This window comes from Haplochromis burtoni, unplaced genomic scaffold (assembly GCF_018398535.1).
Source record: "Haplochromis burtoni strain Fernald_Lab_line unplaced genomic scaffold, NCSU_Asbu1 Contig_174, whole genome shotgun sequence".
NCBI classification, from domain to species: Eukaryota; Metazoa; Chordata; class Actinopteri; order Cichliformes; family Cichlidae; genus Haplochromis; species Haplochromis burtoni.
The window spans coordinates 1041514-1061822 of record NW_024582535.1 but is presented as its reverse complement, the minus strand read 5'-3'; the positions used below and the strand labels follow the sequence as shown (position 1 = coordinate 1061822).

Below are 20309 nucleotides of genomic sequence, written 5' to 3'. Positions count from 1 at the left end.
AAAAAAAAAAAATAAAAAAAGCAAATACGGTGTGATTATCAGAAATTGTAACAAACTGCAGCATGAAAACGTGCCAAGGATACTGTTGCTACTTTTCATACTGCAGTCCTATCGCTGTCAAACTGAATCCTGTTAAGCACTTTTATCAGTTCACATAAATCCCCCTCCCTAAAGTAACAAGTCTACTCTTTCATTTCATGAATATGCACGGTAGTGTTTATTCAGCCCCCAATTTAATAAATGAGCAATCCAACGCTTCATTAATGAATGATCAGACGCTCTGTCGGGTAACAGGGATGTCATTAACTCTGCTTCCTCTTTGTTTCAGCTCGGATTTACACCACCACAGTGACAACTGGAGACGTGCAGGGTAAGTCTGTCTGAATTACTAATGACTGTGGGAGGTGTTGCATCCCAGAATTTTTAATGAACACTTCAAGGGAAAATGATTTGTTTTCTAAATAACCATCGTAGATTTAAAACGAGCATTTTTTTGTGCTCTTCTCTGGGAAATATCCTAAATAAATAAAAACCACAAGGAAGTGAATAGTGACTTTGTTTTATACTTAGCGGTCGAATTCGTTTAGATTAGACTGCTTTAAAACAAAAAGGGACGTTAGTGCGGATGAGGCCACCCGGGCCCGTTCAGTAATCTATCAGTAATGCATCATACTTCTATATTTCAGCAAGAGTAAAAGTGGGGTTTACAAAGCATTAGTGAGACCTCCTATGATGTATGGTTTGAAGATGGTGGCACTGACAAAAAGACAGGAGGTGGAGATGGTAAGATTTTCATTGGCAGAGACCAGAATGGACAGGATTAGAAATGAGAATATCAGGGAGAGATGGTTTGGACGTGTGCAGAGCAGAGATTGTGGATGTACTATACAAAGGATTTTGAATGTGGAGCTGCCAGGCAGGAGGGAAAAAGGAAGACCACACAGAAGGTTTGGGGATGTAGTGGAGGACACAAGGAGGATGCTAAGGATAGGGTGAGGCAAATGATTCAATTATTTCCATTTTGGAGGAGAACCGGAGTCTGGTTAGTATTAATGGCTAACTTTCAGTCATAATTAATTGAACTGGCAGGTCTAAAGGGCTGCTTCTTTACAATAATGAACGTCAGTAACAGGACTGTCATACACATTTACACATCACCGGAAACCTGCAGTTTCTTATAAGACCAAAGGATTTCAGGCATCTTTTACCTGGAGTATCTCCGAGTAGTCACCATTTGTAACTCCAGCTCTGCTGTCCTTGTGTGATTCAGAGACGTCGCTGTCAGCTTCCATGTTTCTGATCATCTTTTCTCTTTGCAACAGTTCTGGTGCGGTTCATAGCGATGACCCTGCTGAACCTGTGGGTGTTGCTCACTGTGCTCCACTATCAGAGACGCGGCAGCAGCTCCAAGAAGAAAGACTAAGTGTTTAACACTGGATTCTGCAGATCAAAGACGACTGGGTCACTTTAGGCACAACCAATACTGTAAAATGAAACTGACGGGTAACAAGAGGTCTATCAGCAGAGAGATGATTTTTATATAGTCTGTCTTCCCTGTTAAAGCCACACATTTGTTTGAATAACATTCCAGTTTGTAAAAATCTGTTGATAGGAAGAGAGACCAATGCTTTGCCATACAGTCTGTGAAAAAAAAAAAAATCTATTGTTAGACACGACCCCACGTATATGTGAAACGATCCTATTCCGGGTAACTTGTTTTGGAAAAGCTTTTGTATATGTAAAGTTATTTTCTGAACTGTTTCAATAAACCAAATTCTACCTTTTTACAGTGAGGTCATTTAATTTAAAATAAAAAGTTGAGTATGGGAGCTCAACACTGCCAAAATTCAAAACAAAACATTGCATGAAATATGCCACAAATTCAATCTCAGATTGATGTGATTTAATTTGCTTTATTGTAACTCACCATGTTTCTGGACAAAGACACAGTTCTTGTGATTGCGACACCACCACGGTGGATTTCAAATCAAACAGGATTTGACTGAAGTGCAGACTTTCAGTTTTAATCAATATGGTTTAACAAAAGTATTGCAGAGACTGTTTGGTATTCAGGCCATTTGTATTCAAAGTCCTCTCAGAGGCTCAAAATTAATTGGACAGCTAGCTAACGAGCAGTTCCATGCCCAGGTGAGACTTGTTCCCTCATTATTCCATGACAGATTAAGAGGATAAAACACCTGGAGTTGATTGCAACTGTTAAACTTGCAGGGGATATATATGTATATATAATATTTATATTGCGCGTCAGTAAAAGATGAGTGGAGGCCATCATTTCCCAGATACACCAAATTAAACCAGAGACACAAGGAAAATGAACCAACTTGCCAGCTCAGCGACACTTAATCAAAAGGCCAGCGTAAACATTAGGGGATAACATCTACAAGAACCTGCAGAGTTCTGAAAAAAATATTTGGACAGATTTGATTTGATTTAACCTTCATTTATGCAGGTAGTCAGTTGGACATTGAGACTCAATGTCTCATTTAAAAGAGAAAGAACAGAGGAGCTGTCATGGTACGAGAATGTAAGGAACCAGGTCACTGGTGTCATGTTAATCCATTGAAATTTGGCCTATACTCACCGAGGTCAACTCAGTGCTTCATTGTTAGAAAACTGATTAAAAAAAAAAACAAAACCCTTAGAACTTATGATTCTTATTACCGTGGTCATTTTTGCAACTTATAGAAAGTACTGTGTAAAGATTTAAAGTATCAAATTTGACCTCTGACATATCCTTCAAGAAAAATAGTGTAATCGGAAGGTTAAAGTGATAATACTTTATAGAGCCATTTAAAATTGTTTCTTACTGCCAAAAGTATTCACTCAGCCATCCAAATCATTGAATCCAGGTGTTCCTATCACTTCTACATGTGTATAAAATCAAGTACCTAGGTGTGGTACCTTGACAGGATGCCACCTGTGGAACAAGTCCAGATGTGAAACTTCCTTGTTACTAAATTTCCAGTTAGTGGCGTCATGACAAAGCAGAAGTGATTGGGAATGACAGCTCGGCCACAAAGAATTTTCTTTTTGCCTGTCCAGTCCGTCACTGTAGCACTCAGAATTATTGTCTGAAGGCCAAGAATTTTCTTTTTTAGATTTCGGTATTATTTAATGTGTTTCTCTTTCGTGTTTCAGTAGTTTGAGTATGACTGACAGCTTGTGTTGGACTCAATATCAGAATACGGAGGATTCCATATGCCTAAAAAAAAAACAAAAAAAAAAAACAGTGGAATAAAATCAAAAATATCAATTTGTCACAATTTATATTTATTATACAAAACTGCTTACTATTTAATATTTTTTGTGGCACATTTTTATTTTGGCACTTTTGGTTCACCATAGTTGTACACCTCTGCAGAATGACAACGTCTAACATTTTTAAAACAGAAAAACGATCCAAAACCAGAAGGCACATCCATGTCTTTATTGTTGAAGTGGTTATTATCATAGAGCTGTTTGATAGCAAACATGCAATCTGGATGTAGAACCCTTAAATACAAAGTGGACAAAGCTGTATAAATAATATAATGTGCACTGTATGGCATGTAAAATATATACTGTGTATATTTATATGTATAAAACATGCTTCTTGGTTAAAGGAGAGTGCGCACACACACACACACACACACACACACACACACACACACACACTCAGTTTACTCTCCACCTGCTAACTAAGTCACATACATACGACAATGTGCCCAAACTCAGAGTTTGGTTTCCTTTAATACAAAAATAAGGACAAACACTTTTAGAAAAAACTTCAATGGAATAGTGCTGCTCAGTATTTCCACTCATGGGTTCAGGATATGATTGGATACCTTCATTATTTCGGCTTCTTATTGGTTAACTTCCCTCATTTTCACTTTTGGTACTGACTAAAAATGACTAGGCATGTGGGTGAAAAAGCAAACGCATGCAAGTTCACTCAGAGTAGTTTGTGATGAAAGGCGCGGCTTCAGTCAAGTATACTTGGATAATACAATGCCTGTGTGTCGTCTCTGGTGAAGCCCAGATGTACATTCAAAAACAACAGAAGGAGCCGAGCTCGGATCAGAAAGCATTAACGGTGCACCCCTTTGAATTCAGTAAACATTAACCCTCAGAACTGACAGTGCAGGTTTGCAGAGATTATGGGATCGTGAGGACTTCATGTCTTAATCTAATGCCATTTCAAGCAGGATTCTGTTCCCTTTGTAGTCGTTTGACATCAAACCCATGATTCAGCGTGTGCATGAGTCAGAAATCTGAATAAGAGGCACTCTGAGAATTATTTGCTCATATCCGAGAGGAAGCTGGGCTTCATTTGCTGCCTTAATGACTTTCCATGAAGTCACAGCTCATTTGGTTCCTAAGTACCTTATTCAAGATTCCCCATGGACACGCACCTGAAAGCAGAGCTGTGAAAAGCAAGAAGCTACAATCATGTTAAAGAGTTTGAAAGTACAGACACCATAAGCCAACAAAAATACAGACTCTTCTGAGTGTAGTGTTCCCCCATTAAACCCTTCATATTGTTCACAATCATTAAACACAAGATTGTCTTTTTTTTCTTTTGGCCATGAGAATCCTCAAAGGTGGTGTGGAGGTGGTTTCCTGCTGGCTGCTTCAATCAGACAGAGAACTGTCTGTCCTGGAGAGAACTGTTAAGGTAAGTGTTCCCCTGTTCTTGTCAGCCTTGGTCAGGCTCATAAGAGCTATCCTCCATTGTGTGGGAGCCGAACAAGCTACTCCAGCATCCAAGAGCTGCACAAGTGCTCTCGCCAAGGACCCAGGAGAGGACTTGGGTTATATGTTTATGAGACGCCCAGCTTGCTGTAAAGACGACAGATGCTGAGGTGAGCTTGCTAAGTGGCTTGGAAACAAGCTGAATAAAAATGGAAAATGCCAGACTTGGTAACTCTCGCAGGCTGAAACGGGACAGGGTGGAGTGGGCAGTGGAGAAACCAGTCCAGTGTGCTGATCTGCAAACGGAGCTTTGTATAGAGTCTTTGATTTAGGAAGAAACTCTTCCCACCACCTCGTCGATGCACCACACTCCCGGGCAAGGTTAACTGGAGGGAGAGAGAGAGAAACAGATGCAAGTTAATCTCCGCAAATATGCAGCGAGATGTCAGGAAGATTAAAAGATTGGGCTGTGATTTGAATGGAACAGCGAAGGCATTATTTCATACAATTACCAAATCAAGGACCTGGCTGATTTTCAGACCGAATGTAAGAAGCTGCATTTTTAATCGTTACCCTACATTTATTTTATCTCAGCAAAAAACTCAAATGATTTAAAAGTCTTTGTAGTAAACAAACTGGCTAAGCATGCATTAGTCCTACCAAGATATACAATGATCCTAATTTGGATTTTAAGCAAGTCCTATGTCCACAGACTGTATATAAAAGATGGAAATGGCCACCGAGCAGAACATTTCAGCCATAGCCATCTTGTTTTTTTTAATTATTATTTTCCTTATACATTTTATGATTTAAGGGTGACGACACTCCACACTCATCCTGTGACGAACTGTCAGTCACAAGATGGTCTTACCCTAAACCAGTATATTTAACTAAATTGAGAACATGCTGTAATAAATGAAACCACTGATTTGATCCATAAGTTCACCCAAAAAAAAAGTGCTGATTGAGGTGTTCGCGTGAGCCTTAGTAATTTTCTCTGCTGGCCATGAGACAGACGGCAAGTCAATTCTGAATTAATTTCTACGAAGAGCATCTGCATGATTTTGGTCCTGAAAACCTTTTGGTTTCTTACTGTCGTCCACTGCACAGCCTGTGTGGAGAGCAAAAGAAGTTTGCTCCAAATTAATTTCAGTTCATTCCAGTTTATCTGCATTTGTAGACACTGCCTGGAACATGAGAAATGAAAAATCTTGGCTTGGATTTCTTCTAACTAAACCAGACATCCCAACAAATTGTCCAAAATCCCAAGAGGCCAAATCGGAAGACTAGCTGATGTGGTTCCAAGATTGGCTTCGCTTCTCAGGTCATCATATTTTATTCACAGTCTGAGGACAGATCAACATTAAATAATCTAAAGTCTGCGCGGGAATACAGCAGCGAATTGTTCAAGCGATTTGCAGCCGAGTGCTGCCTCGCTAAAACTTGAATTTCTTCAGCCGTGAGAAAAAGTCATGTCTTATCTCTTTTTGTGTGAGAAAGGGCAACTTCAGACAAACCTGAGAACTTATTCTTCTGAATTTATTTTTGTCCAGTTCAAAACACCCAGTGCCCAAGTGATCCCAACTCTTAGAAGAGCAAATCCACCCAAACTACGTGGCTCAAGGTCCATAATACAGAGTATATTCACCACCTGCACCACCTCAGTGACACCCAAAACAAACAAACATCCACACACTGAGAAGTTGAGATGTTTACAGGGAAACATCTGGTCAAAAGAAGAACAAGGAGGAGGAGGAGAAGGAAGGAGCTGTCATTTGTACCAGGTACTGCTGGAATCTTCTCGCTTTATTTTGAAGCCATTTGACCTGCGAGGGCTGAGGTCAGACATTTTTAAGGTTTTTTTAAATGACAGGCACTGCACAGCACACATTGCACACAGTGTTACCAAATGTGGTCATCAGAAATGTATAGAGGAACAGTCATCATCTATATCATCCAACGCCCAGTGCCAGTCCTGGAGACTGGAGTCCTCCAATCTGAAAGGGGAGATTAGTTTTCATGGCCGTGTAATCGTTACTGCACACAACTCAAGTCTGTTCTGTGGGGTTGTATGAGGGCAAATCCTGAGACATAGAACTGGACTGGACCAGGACAGACAGTGACAACAGTTCCTCAACTTCTGCAGGACACACATTGTACATAAAGAACAAAGCTTCACAGGTTAACACCTCAATACACCTTAAAAAGAGTTCTTACCAAAGCTGAATAATCAATACGCTAATTTTTCTCCTTAAAGATCATCAGTCGCTTTTTTAAGATTGCTTGTTGAAGTTGCATTTGTAGCCTGTGCACATGATGTGCTGTTTTGACAAGAGTGGATGAGATGTAGAGTGCACTGAAGGCACTTTATTATAAGTGGTCAGAACGGGACTTTCAGTCAGTGATTTTAAAGCAAGAGTTGCCTAAAGGTTTTTTTTCTGGTCAGTCAGCAGGCCATTATGGAGAAACAGTCATATTAATTGTGACACATAACTAGGGCTGCTCAATTAATCGAATTTTAATCACGATTACGATCTGGGCTTTTAACGATCATTAAAAATGACTGAGCCGATTATTAGCCCCTCCCTCGTGCTTTACTCTCGCACTGCTCCGTGTGGCAAATCCAGCACACCTCTCTGCATTTCGAACACGCATCACAACAACTAAGAGGACCCGAGGGAAGCTCGGAAAGCTAAGCAGAAGTTATTTGGAGAGGAGAGTGACTGCCGTTGGTTGAAAAGAGAGGTAAAAAAAACTTCAGTGGTGTGGAAACATTATGGGTTCGCGGAGTCAGACGTGGATCAAGTAGACATAATGTGTAAACTTTGCTACGGTGTCATTGCTGCACCACAGAGCAACACTAAAGTTCACTAAACATAGATGTTTACATTTTTCATTTATTTTTTTTATATTGCAAACATTTGCACAGTTATCAGTATTTGCACACTATTTTATATTATTTTTTAAAGTCATTATTCAATACATTGTTATTGTTAACCCTTTAAATCCGGTCAGAGCAGCACGCTTCGTTTTGTGTAACTATTTTTAAATCCCTGTAGAACCTGAACCATGTAAGCTAGCGCAATAATTTGTTTTGCATATGAAACTTACATCTTATGCCATCAGCTTGTCCTCGGTCACGGTTTCCTTCCACATAAAGCTTTGCAAAAATTGCATAAAAAGCGCTTGCAGCAACAAAAACATAATATTCCAGAAACACCTTTGCTGATCCGATCAGCTGTTCGTAACACTTCCCACAGTGAAACAGACGTCAGCGCGAACTATCGCATGTCCGCCATTTCCTGCCCGAAACAGGAAGTGATGTCATTTTCACGGAAAATGTAGTTGTTTTTTTTTACTTGTAGGCCTTAAAAGCCTAAACTGGTGTTTTTATAAGTCATGTTTGACTCTATACTTTTCTGAATAGTTTCTGGGATGCTTAGAACTCGAACTGCACTGCTGGAAATAGTTTATTTTGATGCACCTGCTGTTTTCTTTGCAAATTTGCATCATAGGATTGTTTTTGTTTTTCCTGCAGTATATAAAAATTGCTGTATCTCCAAAATAAAACTATGAAGACACTCAAAATAAATTTCCTGTGGTGGGAAACTATTTTTTGCAACTTTTTTGTATTTAAGGTTTTGAGGGATAAGCCTCTTAAATTTCCCCAAGTAGAAATATATGTAAAAAAAACAAAAACGATTTTCAATTTTTTTTGTAGTTTATTGCACTTTTTTGCAATTAATGTAGTTACTATGGACTTAATGCATACATATTATTAAAATATGGGCTATAACAGTTGTATTGATGTATAACAATTTGAAATGCTCCCAAAAATGGCACTACAGCACGTAAAAAAAATAATATAAGCTCTGGCGGACTTGGTTCTATGGTAGGTCTTAAAGGGTTAAATAAATATCGTCAAATAATCGAGATCTCAATTTCAGTGAAAATAATCGTGATTATCATTTTTGCCATAATCGAGCAGCCCTACACACAACACTCAAAATGCAGAATATATACTAAATACTATAAATAAATATTAAACTTTCTGGATGTAGTATGTTAATCAAATACACAAAAATTTCAGTTTTGAGGCTTTTTAGTCAGCCTTCATTATATAGGTCACTCCACTCACACTGTATGTACCTCAAATCATTAGAAATCTAGCCTGGAGATCCATAAACTGTTATTTGTTTACCTCCTGCACACCACTTTAACTGTCGTAGCTCACATAGATGAATCCAAAATCACACCTATAGGTGTCTATTACATAAAATCAGCTTTTTAGTCTACCTGCTCTTGCTGGTGGGGAGCTGTCGACTGGGCCTCCTCATGGACTGGCTGGGCTGAACCTTCATGGAGGTCCGCGGTGAGGAGCGTGCGAACTGTTCTGGGTGTGGAGGCTTTTTGGGAATCTTCTTGACCAACCGGCTCACCCACTTCTGCTGCTCCTCCTGGGACACGGCGAGCAGGAGCAGGTTCTTGGCTGTAGAAATGTCGTAGTTCACTGGTGGTAGAAGAGAAGAGAAATGTTCAGTAACACTCCAATTCACAAACATTTAAAAACCCACCAATTGCAAGTAAGATCGAAACACAGCTTTCATAGAAACAACAGGAGCGTCCTACCTTTACAGGGGGCGATGATCTCCTCCTTCTTGTCCATGTGGTCCTTGTGGCACTTGATGTGGCAGCGCCGGCACTCCAGAGCAGGGGGCGGCTTGAACATGTTCCACAGTGGCTTTGTGCAGGCCTCACAGTTGGTGGGGAAGTGGTAGAGGGTGGGAATGAACTCGTGGCCTTTGTGGCAGACGTAATTGGACTTTTCTCCAATGGGATGCGGCTCCACGGGAAACTCTGGCTCCTTTTTGCTTTCACCTTCATTGGCATAAAGAATCTGGAGAGCGGAAAGAGGACATATCTAACTTTTTCAGCCTTCAACAACTCTTTAAACAATCAACATGCTCAAAGAAATAGAACATTTTCAGTAGAGCTAGGGCAGACCTGGAATATCCTGGGAATTTCTTTGGAGTCAGCTCGATACACATCTGTCTGAGTAACAGGTCTCACATGGAAGAGTTTACTGTGTGACAGAAAGGAGTGTTATTTTCTGTTTAAAGCATAGAACGTGTTAATACAAACTGAGCTGTTTTCTTTGCAGAGGTGCCTTCAGGTGTCATACTCACTCTATATCGAGCACCATGTTGGGGATGGACTGCTCTTTGTCTTGCTCGCTGTTGTAGAAAAGAATCTTCTTGCTGCTTACTACAACGTACTGCATTGACAGGACAGAGGTGGTAAGAAAAAAGGTCACATGCTGTTTTGCAGGGTCAAAGCAGTCTCAATGGTTTAGTCCTACCTTTCTCTCCCATCCAAACTTCTTGGTATTGTTTCTGACGGGGAGAGACAGCCAGCCCTCGAGCCTCATTTCTGAGGGCAGAAAGAGAATTTAGATCATTATGGTTTGGTTTGAAGAAATCAACAAAATCACATCACATTAAAGTGAAATATTCTAGTCAGATATTATGCACCTTTATAAAAATGCTCTACTTGAGCATTTAAGCACTTTATATAACACGCCTCATTCCCCCATTCTCTTTATTCTACATCTAAGTGATTTGCATCCAACCTCCACACACATTCACACTCTGATGAAAGTATTCGAGAACAACTCAGGGTTCAGAATCTTGCCAAAGGATGCTTTGGCATGCGCGCTGGAGCAGCCAGGGATCAAATCACCAATCGTCATTAATCTGTGCATAACACACTAATGATAAAATGACTGTATTGGGATTGAAAGTACTTAATTTGAGCTGAATTATAGCGTCTTTCTTCTGAAACTTTCGGAAATTAGGGTTATTCCATTACTCTGACCTGGCATTTTCACACAGGGACAAACAATGCATGTTTTCTCTTTTCCAGATGTTTGTGTGGGAAAAGTCCAGTAGAACAACAGTTTCTGAAATACGCAGACCTGGAACCAACAACCACGCCACGTCACTCAAATGACCTTTCTTCCGATGCTCCATTTGAACTTCAGCAGGTTGTCTTAACCGTGTCTACATACCTCAGTGCACTTAGCTGTTGCCTTGTGATTGTCTGATTAAAGGCATAGTTTAGCAGGTGCACTTTGTGACGTAGCCAGTGAACGTAAACATTGTACAAGAAGATGTTTGTAAGTGACCTTAAACCTTAAAGCTGTGGTGAAGACAAACTGTCAGAAATACTTTGTTTAGTGGCTGAGCTCTTACCTGTGTACGCATCATCAGCATCAAACTCGGGCCCGCTGCTGACGCTGGCGGAGTCCATCGACTGAACACTGAGCGTCTGCAGGAGATTTCTCAGCTGCTCAATGTCACTGTCCTTACTGTCCAGAGCCATCTGCATCTCAATGCGCATCTGGCTCTCATCCGCCAGTTGCTATAGATTAAAATGAGAAGAAATAACATATTGTAAGTGTCGTAGTCAGAGATACAGCAGCAGAGTGTCGTTTCACTGCAAGGGAAAGAAAACTCAGCTGTTCACTTACTGCTTGCATTTCGTTGATCTCCTTCTGATATTTGATGATGGTGCTGTTCAGCTTTTCCTTCTCTGACCTGAGCTCAAGCTGCAGCTTCCTGTTCTCCTTCTCCTTTCGCCGCATGTCTGTGTCGTTACCACGGCGGCTGCCTCCGCCACGCACTTCCTTCCTGTTCATGATCTCTGCCAGCTTATTGACGGCCTGCGGATGGGGATAAGATTCAATCTTAACTTAAGAAAAATGATGGGAAAAAATTTAAATTTTGCCCATGAAGGGGAGGATTAGTCTTGAAAGTCTGTCTCTTCATCTTGTGAGTTATTGCTTTAAAAACACCAACCTGGGTTTTTAGCGTCCTCTCGCACTGCAGCTGCTTCTCAAATGCCTGCTTCATCTGGCTTATCTGCTGCTCCCAGTCCTTCGACTTCTCAGTTTCTGAAGAGAACAAAAAAAAAATTATGTACCCACACCAAAATATATAATTCTTGTAATAAACATTTAAATGTTCTAATTACCCTCTATTGCCTCCTTCAGTTTGTTGTTCAGTTCCTCCTTCTCATTGGCCAGATTGGCGACATCACTCGTCAGGGTCCTATTAGCTTCTTCCAGCTGCAATGGACAGCAAATACTTTCATATCTGCTCTTTTGTGGAACTATAAACTCAACCTAATCTCACACTATTTTCAGAGCATATTTATTGGGCTTGAGATGCACTGCATTTACACGTCGTGATACTTCCAGGACTGTGGTGAGTTATTCTATTTAACAGCCTTTAAACGTCTAACGATACAAAGACTTTCACCTCAACTCGATCGTCTTCATTTCACGCAAACTCAAAAACTCACAGAGCTGATGGTGATGTCCTTCTCGGAGAGCTCCTGGCGATGGCGAGCCATCATCTCCTTCAGCTCCAGCTCCTTCATTATCTTCTCCTTCTCGAGGTCGGAGTACTGCTCCTCAGCGATGGAGCGCGCCAGCTGCTCCGAGTCAGCCTTTGTCAGAGTGATCTCCAGCTGTGCTGCCAAAGAGTCCCTGAGAGGAATAAAAAGAAACGCAAGCCTGAGCAACCCACCACACAAACCACACGAGTCTCTTATTGGAGATAAATGAACCGAGCCTTACATTCATCATCACCGTTTTTCTGCTAATCATTTTTTGAAGATTAAAGTGGATGAATTTATTTCAAATTATATCTTCAAACTGAAAAACCTCTCACCTCTCCTCCTGCAGCTCCTGCAGAGACTGCTGCACTTCTTTGTAGAGTTTGTTCCTCTCCTCACATTCCTCCTTCAGCTCACGAACCTGGGTCTTATAGAGAGTCTGGAGAAAAGGTAACAGGTCAAATACGGCCCATACTTAATACATCAACAACAAAACTCTAGATAACTCTTTAATGCAGAAATCTCCAATGGGAGGGCCAGAGAGGTGAGAAAGTTTCCTAACAACAAGCTGCTCCTCCTGACTGATAATGAACATGGTAAAGGAAAGAATCACTCAGGCTTCATGTTGCATACACACTTTGATACATACTGTTGACATTGTACAAAAACATTAGCTAATGGATGCCCATTGAAGACTTCACCATCATTCAGCTCTTGGAAATGCATAACATACATTAGCTACAGAAATAAAAGGAACCCTCTGATTTTAACAGCCTACGTTCCCATAGAATAAGACTATTTGTGCTACAGTTTATTTACTTTATTTTCTAAGTGCATTATGGAAAATACATTACTTGTTATCCTATATCAACTTTAAACATTACTGGATTATTACGCTTGAACTAGGAAATAACAGCAATGCATTACAATATGGGAAGATGTCACTCCAGTGTAATATAGCTGACTGTTATTTGACAGTATAGTCTGGAGCAGCCCCTGTAGCTCTACTCTATAAATATCAAAGCACCTCTATATTGTGGACGTAAGAATTGCTAGACCCCTACACACAACTGAAACATTTAGTGAGTTGCCTTTACAATGAGTTAAGCTCCAGCTTGGACTTCAACTGTAGCGCTAAACAATTCAGAGCACCTGCAGTTATAGGCAGCAGAGTTGGAATGAGTCTCTGACTCACAGGCAGCTGAATATTTTAAAAACTGCCACAGCAGCGCCCTGATCAGGCTGAAAGGAGTGAAACACAACGTGGACACAGCAGGGAAAAGCTGTTTAGCCAGAAGGAGAGAGGGGACTATTCAGTAGCAAATCAATCAGCAGTTTTTGACGCTCAGTCAGATGAATGAAACTATAAAAAGCCTAAAATGCCAAATGAAAGTGTCTTCATTTTCCATCCACATCTGTGATCAGATATCAGACTTACTGAGAAATACTGCTCAGCCTCTAACTGGTCTTGTAACTCCTTCATTTGTCCATCTGTGTCCTGTCTTTCTCTGTGAAAAGAAAAATGAGTCGATGATTCATAATTTGACCGCATAAGGAGCCTGCAGTGTGCCTGCTGGGAAAGTGTTACAACAAAATGAAACGTACTTGCGCAGCTCCTGGTTCTGCTTCTCCAAGCTGCGCTTAATATCCAGCAGGTGATTAGTTTCCTGCTTGAGCTGCTTCTCGGAGGTTTTCAGAGCACTGAGCTGCTGGTTTTGAGCCTTCAGGTCGTTCTGAGTCAGGTTACGCTTCTGGGTCTCCTGCTCGATCTTCAGTGTCAGGTTCTTCACCTGAAAGGAAAAAATGAATTTAATAAAAGTTTTTTACTCGCATCAGCTCTTTTTTCATTATCCTTCTATCCAATTTCAGATATGACACTCTTTACATTAGCTGCTGAAGTAGCTCCTGTTGGTGACATTTGACAGCTAAACCCAAACTTCACTGGTCTCCTGTGCAGAACAGAAATGCTCACCTCCTCAGTAAGGTGATCCTTGTGTCTGCGCAGCTCGTCTAGCTTCTGCAGGGCCTGTTTGTTGTCACAGTCCATCATGCTGCTCTGCTTCTCCAGCTCTAGTATTCTGTTCTCCAGCCGCAGTTTGGCAGCTCGCTCCTCTGCCAGCTTCTGCTCCAACTCTGAATGAGAGTTATTCACTTATATTATTTAATTTCCCTTCTGAAAAGTTAAATCAATAAAATTTCTCATTCTGTACATCTTGTTGCAATCTGTGAACTCAGAGCTGTCGATCAGCCCCAAATTATATAGCTCGAACCCTGAACTCGGTACAAACTGTGAAAGAACAACCTTGTGGAAACAAAAGATCAGAGCCCTTACCCTTCATGGACTCTGACTTGGCGCCCTCGATGGTGACCTTGATCTTGCTCTTGTCTGCCTGCATTGCTCTGGTGGCCTTATGAGAGGCCTCCTCCTGTTCCAGCTCCTGCTGCAGCACCTTCAGCTTGTAGGTCAAATCGATCTCCTTGTTGCTCTTCTCCTGTAGAAAACACACACACAGAGATGTCACATCCAGAGTAAAATCTAGTCAGAAAATTTCACACCAAACGCTTTGAGACCAAGCCCAGAAAGTCGTGTCACTACATGGTGGTTCACATTTATATGTATATTCTAAGGAAGTGCAGTTAGAAATACTCAGTAAATCAATAAGTACACAGTTTCTGAAACAGGTCAGTTACAGTGCTGCAATAAATTAGGCCTTTCTTCTCCATTTCTCTAAGATATTTTAAAGTCAAAAAGCAGGCAGTTATGCAATTTTTAATATTAATCTATGAAAACAAAACAAAGCAAATACTTTGTATTAATCTTCCCATGTCGACTGGAGTTGTGATTAAAGGTTTGGCAGTCTTTTAAAATAATTATTTGGCCTAGAGTGGGCCTGAGTTTGAAAATAGCTGCTGTAAATCAATTATTTGTCACTTTAATCAAAACAAAAGACTTTCCCGATTGCTTTAATAAAATAATAATTTCTCACTGATGTCAAATGACCTGGAACAAACAGTCCAATCATGCTGTCCTCAAATCCAGATGCAGATGTTTCCAAGAAACACTATGATACTACTTTTAACATAACTTTTACTTAATTTGGATCACACGTGAGGCTCAAGTCAAATTTCCAGGAACTGCATCTCAAAGCAAAAAATGTTTCCAGTCAGGATTTTGTGATTTACCTTCTCCAGATCAGTGAGTTTCTCTTGAAGCTGCCTCTTCTCAGTCTCAGCTTTGGATAAAGCCTGTTTCTGCTGACGGGCCTCCTCTTCCAGGCCAGAAATGCGTCCTGCAAGATAAGCCCGCGAGAATCCTCAGAGTTACATTTCACGTACAGATCACATAAAGCTTAACCCAACAGCAAACTATGGCAAATGGTAAATGGCCTGTATTTGTATAGCGCTGTACTTGGTCCCTAAGGACCCTAAAGCCTATAAACTTACACAGTCGTCAAGAATCTTTATTTCCATTTTCAATACATTGTTCCTGTCTCAACTTGTATACGTAAGTCCTTTAATCTTTCTTAACGTCAATTTTATCCCCTCATTAAAGCTCAGTCTGAGGTCCGTCTGCTGTTTCTATTGTAATTTCAATTTTAGTTACTATTATTTTATTATTTGTCCTTTAATTTGCATATTTATTTTCATGTTTTGAGTTTCTAATTTAGGTCTGGTTTGTTTATTCCAGGTTTACTTGTAAACTAGCATTGTTAATCCCCTGACCTCAACTAAAAAGCACTCCCTCTGATTTAAATGTGCTTTACATATACAAGTTACTTGCCTGTTGTTCATATAATGACTCTGGTCAGCAAGCTCGGGGCAGTTCAGGGCAACTACCAAGAGTGTATGTTTAGTTGTTCCAACAGTGCCACAATGGGTTATTTATACACACATATACATCCCCCAGTTACTTGTAGTAAGCAACGGAGGGCAATATTTATATTAATATAAATATTTACATAGTTCAAATGAATTTCAGCTCTTGGACCAACTAGAGGAAGCAGCTCATTATACTGTGCTGTGTTTTATTTGTAAATGCAACACTCAAGTCACTGCATCCGAAGACCTACAAACATTCATAAGGCAGAACTCATGGTTTGTGATGCCCACGTCCTAATTAACACAGTCAGATAAGAGGTTTTATGTGACAGCTTAAGTAGCCCGAGAGCTGCTTTTATCAGATTATGGGTGAATTGTTAGCCTTTATGTAAGCACACTCCCTACAGTTACACAAATATTACAAACTGTCCAGGCGCACTGGAGCAAACAGGCCGCTTTGACCCTTCTGTCTCCAAAACATCAGCTATATTTGTTCAAGGTTTTATCTGACACCTCTGGACAAACTTATTTTTACTAATTCACATCAGCCTTTCTCAAACACACACAGTGTGACTGAACTGGAGTCAGAATCCATTCAGCAAACAGCACAGAGTTATTTAGTCCTGAAAAGCCTCTTGACTGCCCTCAGCATTTGGGTGGCACATTGTTGTTCCTCATCTAGCTGCCCCTTTATTAAACCTGCCATATAAGCTCCAAGGCAAGCAGGAGGAAAACAGAAACTGAACTTCTTTCAGAGGAATGTAATTACATTTCCACCTCATAAAAATACAGGTAAACATATCAGCAGCTACAGATGTGCCTAGAATTATGACTTATACTGACATCCAACCTGAAATTCTGCACAAATCTATTCTTTTGGTTTTCTTTATGCTAAGGTGAGAACCAAGAACAGAGGTGCAGTTTCTTTTTCTGATAGCGAGACGAATTTTGTCAAATTTGGTGGAGCATGAGCGAAAAACTAATACAAGACATTTTGGTGCTCCATGTAAAACTGCTAAACTGAGGATGCTCCAACTCCATATTAATTGGTTTAGTATTTTATAGGTTTGTAAAGAAGTGGGTTTCACTTTTTACAAACACCATTCTGTAAGATCTGTTTAGATACACCGATGAATACAACATTTAATATACAACATGTAATATTCCTGGTATCACTTTTATTAATTCAAATAATGCACATAAATGACAACTGTTTGCAGACTTGACAAAGAAATCTTCATGTGCTGTTTCACCCACCCATCAGGTCAGTGATGGTTTCCGAGCCCTGGCTGTGCTCCCTCCTTTCCGTCTCTAGCGCAGCCTGCAGGCTGATGCATTCCTTCTCCAGACTCAGCTTGCTGCGCTCCAGCAGGCAGCATTTGTCCTGCAGCTCGCGCACGTTGGCCTCCAGCTGCTGCAGCTGCTTGCTGCTCTCAGTTTGGGCTTTGCGGAGCCTCGTCGCCGCCTCCGTCTCGGCCCGCAACAACGTGTTGGCTTCTTCCAACTAAGAGAAGAACACGTACACAAATCACACCAATATTTTCCCTTTAAAGGACTCAGAGTCCAACAAGGTGACTTGACAAGATCACAGTGATCTTTTCAGTCTGGCTGGACATCAAATATTAGCTTTTACTTTCAGCTGTTGTGACTGTTAATGTATTTGGTTTTACGTCTATTCAAGGCTTTTTATGTTATATGCTTGTAATCTGATGTCACAGAGCTCATCGTCCATGCTGACCACCCCCCCAACCAAACATACATCAAGGTAGGTAACAGACCTGTTTCTGGAGGTGAATGTTCTTCTCATTGGAAATGTGAGAGTTTTGGTTTCGCTTCTTCATGTCATCCAGCTGGTCTCTGAGGCTGTTGACTGCACAGATCCCAAGAACCAAGACAACAATTATTATGATGAAGTGTGTTTCAAGAAGTGAAATCACAATTTAAAACTGATTAAGTTTATTTAAATGCACCAAGTTCTTCATATATAAACTGTGCAAATGAAATATGGAAACAGAGCTTTAGTTTGGTTTAATAAAGACGCTGGAACCAAAAGTTATACAATATGAATATTACAAAGAAAGCCAGAGCACAGGAGAGAGTAGACCTGATGTGTTTGTATCAGTGTCTTTGTCCAGGTGATGGCAGTATTACCCACTTTATCTCAGTAAAGTCACCATGAATTTATATCATTGCAAAGCCAAAAGAAAACGTAAGAAGTTTCTGACTTTACACAAGAAGAGGGGGGTTGATTTTTACTGGATTCCTGTGTTCATTTTATTCTCTTGCTTTAATGCATCACTGCTGTCAAGTTTGAATCTGTTTCTTAAAACAAATGCATTTAAATCAGCCTCATTTTTCTCACTCATGATAGAAGTATTATGTTTTGTCTTTTCAGTTCATGTAATCGATCACCTTAAACAAAGCTAACCTGCATGAAGGATGTTACACAAATAAACAGAGAATGTGTGCCGCTGTATTTTTTTTTTTTTTACTTAAAAGCTAGTTAAAAAGCTTTAAAAGTTATCTCCTAAGAGAAACGTCTCTTACTAGAAAATATATTTTTCTGTGAAATGTAATCATTTCCAGTTGATAACTGGTGTTTAACTTCCTGTACAAAAGAAGTAAATCTTTTCAGCTCTGCTGCAGAATCCAGTGTGTCTCGTGTCACCTTCGTTCTCCAGACAGCGCTTCCTGTCGGCCTCGCTCTCAGCCTTGCGGTGGCTCTCCAGGCTTTTGTGCTGCAGCAGAGCCTTCTCCCTCTCCAGCTGCCTCAGACTCGACTCCAGGTTCTTTCTGCTGCTCACCTAAAAATCAATCATAAACGCCTTTGTTCAACATCTCCTGCGGGGATGGTTTCATGCTACTGTGATTCCATAATTCACTTTATGAGAAATTATCCCCAGAATCCAAATGGGCCTCAACACAAATTCAATCACAATAGACATTTTAATGTGGCCGTTAGAATTCAGCAGGCGCTCCAGCTGAACCTCCCTGGATACGAGACGCTGGTATTCAACCGGAAAGTGGACAAGTGTGGATAATAAGAATCATTATTCTGGCTCAAATAATAGAGTTTTTGGGAAACGCCCATTAAAATGCGTGAGGAAGAAAGAACTTCTAAAATCCCAGAGGGGTCGTGAACCAGCAGATATTGACGCCGGACAGACACAGAAATATTCAGGTAATTGGATGTTCCCTGTGATTAACTGACCTCTTCCTCAAGTTCTTTGGAGAGCTTTTCCAGACGAGTGGTGGTGGCCCTGCAGAAAAATACAAATGCTTAAAAATAATAATTTGGCCACCATGCATAAGCAAATAAGTGGAGCAACATGATGCGGCTCTTATTCCTGATACACAATGTTCCCTACAGATCACCCACCTGTATTTTTGCTCTAGATCATCTTTGACTTGCTTGTCATTATTCATCTGCATCTCTAGGTGGCGAAGTTTCTTCTGCAGTGCTGCTGACTAAGAAGAGAAAGAAAGAAAGACGTCCAATTTATGCGCTATACACTAAAGTCAGAATTTAACACACACAGGGTAAGAAGACATGTAACACCAATAGCTAGCTAGACTTTGCAGTGACACGCACACTGTCTGAGCACTGGCAGAACGCCTGATGCTCCTTTATAGGAACTAAATTAAAAAGTCAAGAAAAGATGAAAGAAACACCCTTCAACCATGTTTTGAATGTTGTTGTCCTTGGTCAAAATAGCACAGAAACTATTTTCATGGTTAATGGTGTACAGTTTTTAGGGGCAGTCTTTTAGGACTATAAACATTTTTACAATTAGAAGTATCACAACAACCTTAAACCACCACATTAGTCACTTAAAGGTCAGTATTGAAATACAGCTTACTATACCTTTAATCACCTATATTTAGGCAACTGATTAGAAACAAAGTGAAAGTAAAACATAGGGTTTGTTTTGTTCCTCGTAATGGGGGCAGTCTTTTAGGACTGAAGTCAATAAGAGTTCTTCAGATTAGCGTTCGGCTCAGCCACTTATACTGACAGCTGCTTAAGTCTCTGTGTGCGGCTGAGAACACTGAAATTCGAACAAAGTACAAATAAATCATGGGATCAGGGAAGAAATCCCCCTGTGAATCATTTCCATCATAATCCTTGATGTTTTACAATGTGAAGTTGATCACAATGTCAACAGGCCTTTTCTGTGTGGTCATGTAAACTGATACCAGACTTATTTATTTCCTGAGGAGCTCGGTCCGGTATTAATGCAGTCGCTAAAGGTGCACCTGGCAGTTACTGCGTGTGGGAGTCAAAGTACTTACCTCCCCTTTTGAATTCTCATGAGCCACTGAGTTGTTGGAAGCATTTAATAACCTGAAGGAGGAAATGAATAAAATCAGTCCAAGGTCAAGGACACTAGAGCCAAAAA

The 20309-nt window shown here is 40.5% G+C and overlaps 3 protein-coding genes across 5 annotated transcripts in view; 1 reads left to right on the top strand and 2 right to left on the bottom strand.

Annotated features, from left to right (window-relative positions):
- The window catches only part of LOC102311183 (CAP-Gly domain-containing linker protein 4), a 66115-nt gene extending 64725 nt beyond the window's left edge, over positions 1-1390 (bottom strand). Inside the window, exon 1 of one of the 2 annotated variants that reach the window (XM_005933850.2) lies at positions 1209-1390. The gene's annotated coding sequence lies outside the window, so the exon portion shown is untranslated. The remainder of the gene's footprint in view (positions 1-1208) is intronic. The other variant, XM_005933849.2, reaches the window with a different exon arrangement.
- Positions 1-1784, top strand: part of slc66a3 (solute carrier family 66 member 3) — a 7526-nt gene extending 5742 nt beyond the window's left edge. Inside the window, exons 6-7 of the mRNA XM_005933841.2 lie at positions 329-370; positions 1323-1784. Coding sequence (XP_005933903.1) covers positions 329-370; positions 1323-1423 — 143 coding nt within the window. The 3' untranslated portion in view covers positions 1424-1784. The remainder of the gene's footprint in view (positions 1-328; positions 371-1322) is intronic.
- Positions 1785-3433: 1649 nt separating this feature from the next.
- Positions 3434-20309, bottom strand: part of rock2a (rho-associated, coiled-coil containing protein kinase 2a) — a 43113-nt gene continuing 26237 nt past the window's right edge. The window contains exons 10-33 of one of the 2 annotated variants that reach the window (XM_014337280.2): positions 20203-20254; positions 19289-19377; positions 19121-19169; positions 18578-18713; positions 17688-17779; positions 17167-17413; positions 15274-15380; positions 14423-14582; positions 14063-14223; positions 13696-13880; positions 13529-13598; positions 12426-12529; positions 12055-12241; positions 11725-11818; positions 11550-11644; positions 11222-11413; positions 10944-11112; positions 10052-10122; positions 9879-9967; positions 9697-9775; positions 9322-9589; positions 8989-9202; positions 6474-6527; positions 3434-5078 (exon numbers count right to left, since the gene is read on the bottom strand). In XM_014337280.2, coding sequence (XP_014192766.1) covers positions 5075-5078; positions 6474-6527; positions 8989-9202; positions 9322-9589; positions 9697-9775; positions 9879-9967; positions 10052-10122; positions 10944-11112; positions 11222-11413; positions 11550-11644; positions 11725-11818; positions 12055-12241; positions 12426-12529; positions 13529-13598; positions 13696-13880; positions 14063-14223; positions 14423-14582; positions 15274-15380; positions 17167-17413; positions 17688-17779; positions 18578-18713; positions 19121-19169; positions 19289-19377; positions 20203-20254 — 2968 coding nt within the window. In that variant the 3' untranslated portion in view covers positions 3434-5074. The remainder of the gene's footprint in view (positions 5079-6473; positions 6528-8988; positions 9203-9321; positions 9590-9696; positions 9776-9878; positions 9968-10051; positions 10123-10943; positions 11113-11221; positions 11414-11549; positions 11645-11724; positions 11819-12054; positions 12242-12425; positions 12530-13528; positions 13599-13695; positions 13881-14062; positions 14224-14422; positions 14583-15273; positions 15381-17166; positions 17414-17687; positions 17780-18577; positions 18714-19120; positions 19170-19288; positions 19378-20202; positions 20255-20309) is intronic. The other variant, XM_014337281.2, reaches the window with a different exon arrangement.